The 3,413-nt window shown below is 43.0% G+C and overlaps 1 protein-coding gene across 1 annotated transcript; it reads left to right on the forward strand.

Annotated features, from left to right (window-relative positions):
- The first annotated feature begins 450 nt into the window (after positions 1 to 450).
- Positions 451 to 2,874, forward strand: LOC147637576 (uncharacterized). Its single transcript, XM_086798912.1, has one exon. It carries the CDS (start codon positions 665 to 667, stop codon positions 2,777 to 2,779), a length of 2,115 nt encoding a protein of 704 aa, XP_086655038.1. The 5' UTR covers positions 451 to 664; the 3' UTR covers positions 2,780 to 2,874.
- Positions 2,875 to 3,413: the final 539 nt, after the last annotated feature.

The following is a 3,413-nucleotide window of genomic DNA, read 5'->3' on the forward strand; positions in this document are numbered from 1 at the left end:
TGTGTGGCCTAGGTACGTATAACCTACTTAGAAACTAGGTAAATGTTGGGTAGTAGGACGAGAGGGGCCATTAAAGGAAGAAGCGATAGGGAGCCTATTAGAGACAAGAGGGGCTAATAAAGAAAAGGATGGTCGGCGTTGGAGGCCAATGAATCCTGATTAAAAACATGCGAAAAAAAGGCACTTTAAGAGGGGACGAAGAAACGGCCGGCGTGTGTGAAAATGGGATCACAAGGCTTTTTGTCTCTTAAATCCCACGCCTTAGGGGTTGGAAGATGGTACTTTGGCTCACACAATTATGCGTTTAGGAGAGAGTGAATTCTTCTATATGGGTGTGTGTGTGTGTGAGAGAGAGAGAGAGAGAGAGAGGGAGGGGTGTGTGTGTGTGAGAGAGAGAGAGAGAGTGAGAGAGTGTGTGTGTGTGTGTGAGTGAGAGAGAGAGAGGTGTGTATGTGTGTGTGTGTGTGTGAGAGAGAGAGAGAGAGCCTCTATGAGCCCCTATGTCTTGCCTTGCTTCTTGCCTAATTCCCCCTCTCACCGCATAGATTGCCCTTTGAGAAGCCCACTTTGCTGAGCTCCAAATGCAAATTCTTCACTGCTTAGTAGAGCACCATGCATTAATCCACTTCTAGTGAAGTTTTTTCCTTTTTTAGGGGCTGCTTTCATGGGGAAATTAAGGTTGAACTTGGCTCATGTTATGCCTAATGCTTGGTATTACAGGCTGAAAGAGATAGGCAAAACAGGCTCACATTCTTACAAAAGGTCTTCTCCAACCAAGGTTGCAGCTCAACACAAGCTTGGTGCTGCAGGAAGGAAGTATGAAGCTCAGGTTAATCACAAGGCTATTGACATCCCTTTTCCGGATACTCCGCCGAAGAAGAGCCCCCTCCAAGGAAGAGAACAGTCACCCTTAAATGAAGAGGGAGAAGGCCATTCTGTCTACAACAGCAGCAACAACAACAACAACAACATCAACATTGCTTCTGATACCCCCCCCTCAAGCTTGAAAACCCATCACCCAACCATGCCCCATATAACCCCCCCTCACCCCTCTTCTTCTCAAACCCCCAAAGAGAAGGGTTTCCACTTGAATGTGCGAGAATTGGAGTCCAAATTGAAAGCCCTCAGCTCACAAGATAGGAGAAAATACTACTCTAGCCCCATCCCCTCTGTTGCATTGCCTACCCCTATCCTTGATTCTGCTTCTTCCCATGATGATCTTAACCTTGATTTACTTGATTTCTCTCTAAACCATCCATTTGAGGAACATAATAGAAGATTTGCAAGCAAAATGATCTATGAAGAAATCAAGCCACTCAATGAAGGTGGCAGAAGCTCCAATGCTTCTACAAGTTTCACTTGGCAGAGCACTTCATCTTCTTCTGATGCAGGGTTTGATAGAGCTTCAAGCTCTGTCTGGGAAAGGGACTTGTCTTCTCTTACAAGTGAAGGAAGTGAGCTGTTCACTACCATTGAAGAGATTGACAATACTAACTCTTTGCTGCAACAAAGAACTACTACAGTGCAAAGGGACACTCCAAACAGGCCAAACAAGGCAATAAACAAGGTTTTGCAGCCAATTAAGGTCACTCCAAGCCCTTTTTACTGTACTCATGATAGTTTTTCTTGCAGTAATGGCATGTGCTCATGCAAAGGCAATGAAAGGGTGCATAAGAGTTTGTCAAGGTACAAATTAGAGGCTAATGTGGGATTAAGAGCCAATTCTCTGCAAACCCAATTGGCACAAGAGCCCATAGGAAACATGCAAAAGCATGAAGAATGCAGGTTTGCATTGGTGCAAAATGAGGGTGATGATTACAAAGGGCATAGGAGGGTATCTTCTAATGAATTCTCACATTGGGAAAGTAAAGACAGGCTACTTTGTGGCAGGTTAAGCTTTGATCGTTGTAGTGATTCAGCACACAGTGACAGTGAATTGGAGACTGTCTCCAAAAACTACAGGAGATTCAAGTTGCAGCAGAGAGGCAAATTAGTGCATTCAAAGAAGAAGCTTTTCTCCACGAAAAGCTGTGCAAATGAGGCCAACAGTGAAGCTTCACCAATTTACAAAGATGTGTATCCGGAGGTCAATCCTGGCAGAAGGTCATTAGATGCTAATCCAGGCTATCCTTCACTTTCCAAGAGCTCAAGCAGATGGTCATTAGATGCTAATCCAGGCTATCCTTCGCTTTCCAAGAGCTCAAGCAGATGGCCACTAGATGCTAATCCATGTGATTATCACAACAATCCTCCTGCACTCTCCAAGAGCTCAAGCAGGAGGTCATTAAACGGTGATTCTCATGGTAATGACAGGGCGATTAAGTGTAATACATGCTCTTATAATAGCAAATCTTCACTCTCCAAGAGTTCTAGCAGGAGGTCAATAGACGATAATCAATGTGATTATAAGGGTAACAACAAGGGGATTAAGGATGATCAATGTTGTGGGTGCAAGGGGAGGGGAGCAGGCAGCAAAGGTGGCGAATATGATAATGGGATAGAAGGGGAGAGCTGGTACAAGGGGGCACTGAGGGTTGTGAGAGAGAAGGCAAGCAGTACAAGCAGCAAGGTGTATGACAGTATGGCGATGGTGAAATGCTCTTACAATCCACGCCAAGATTTCAAGGAGTCCATGATGGAGATGATCCTCGAGAAGGAGCTTCACAACTCTATTGACTTGGTGGAGCTTCTTCAATGCTACCTCACCTTGAACTCTGAGCTTTACCATGACACCATTGTCAAGGTGTTTATCGAAGTGTGGTCTCAGCTCTTTCGCTAAGCCTTCCCCTAAGTTTATTTTGAGGTTTTTTTTTTAGGCTAATTAATATAAAAAATGAATTATTTCAATTTGTACTTGATTATTCAAACCTTTACACTTACCATATTTTTTGCTCTCTGAATCATGGAGTTTTTTAAGTTCCCACATTCCATATACTTATACTCACACAATGCTATGTAAAAACTAATTAATGCTAGCTTTCTTGTGACCCCTTAGGAATCAAGATAAACCATACAAAAAACCATGAGAAACCCCTCATTTTTTTTTGGGGATCTTGGTTTGAAAGTAGAAAGCACATACATTACCCACACACACAAGTGCCACTGCTCATGTAGGGGGATTCGAACCCACAACCTGGGGACTCTCGAATTCGAACCACTATGCTAACACACGATCTACTGAAATCCCTCAATTCTTAGTTTGTGGCTATCATTTTTTGTTTCCTTTGCATCCCTAGAGTTTTCCTCTGGTTTTAAAATCGAGCCCTCACCTATTGTTTGTATTAAGTGAAACCTTTGTTTAATTTTGAAAGTCAGTTTGAAAATTTGCATTTTAATTCAAGCTTGGCCACCTTGGTCTTGGCTATTATATCTTAATCCTATCCAAAATACATAGTGAACTTGTGTCACAAGAT

This window comes from Cibotium barometz, chromosome 6 (assembly GCF_041138505.1).
Source record: "Cibotium barometz isolate CiBa-2024 chromosome 6, ASM4113850v1, whole genome shotgun sequence".
In the NCBI taxonomy this organism is placed as follows: domain Eukaryota; kingdom Viridiplantae; phylum Streptophyta; class Polypodiopsida; order Cyatheales; family Cibotiaceae; genus Cibotium; species Cibotium barometz.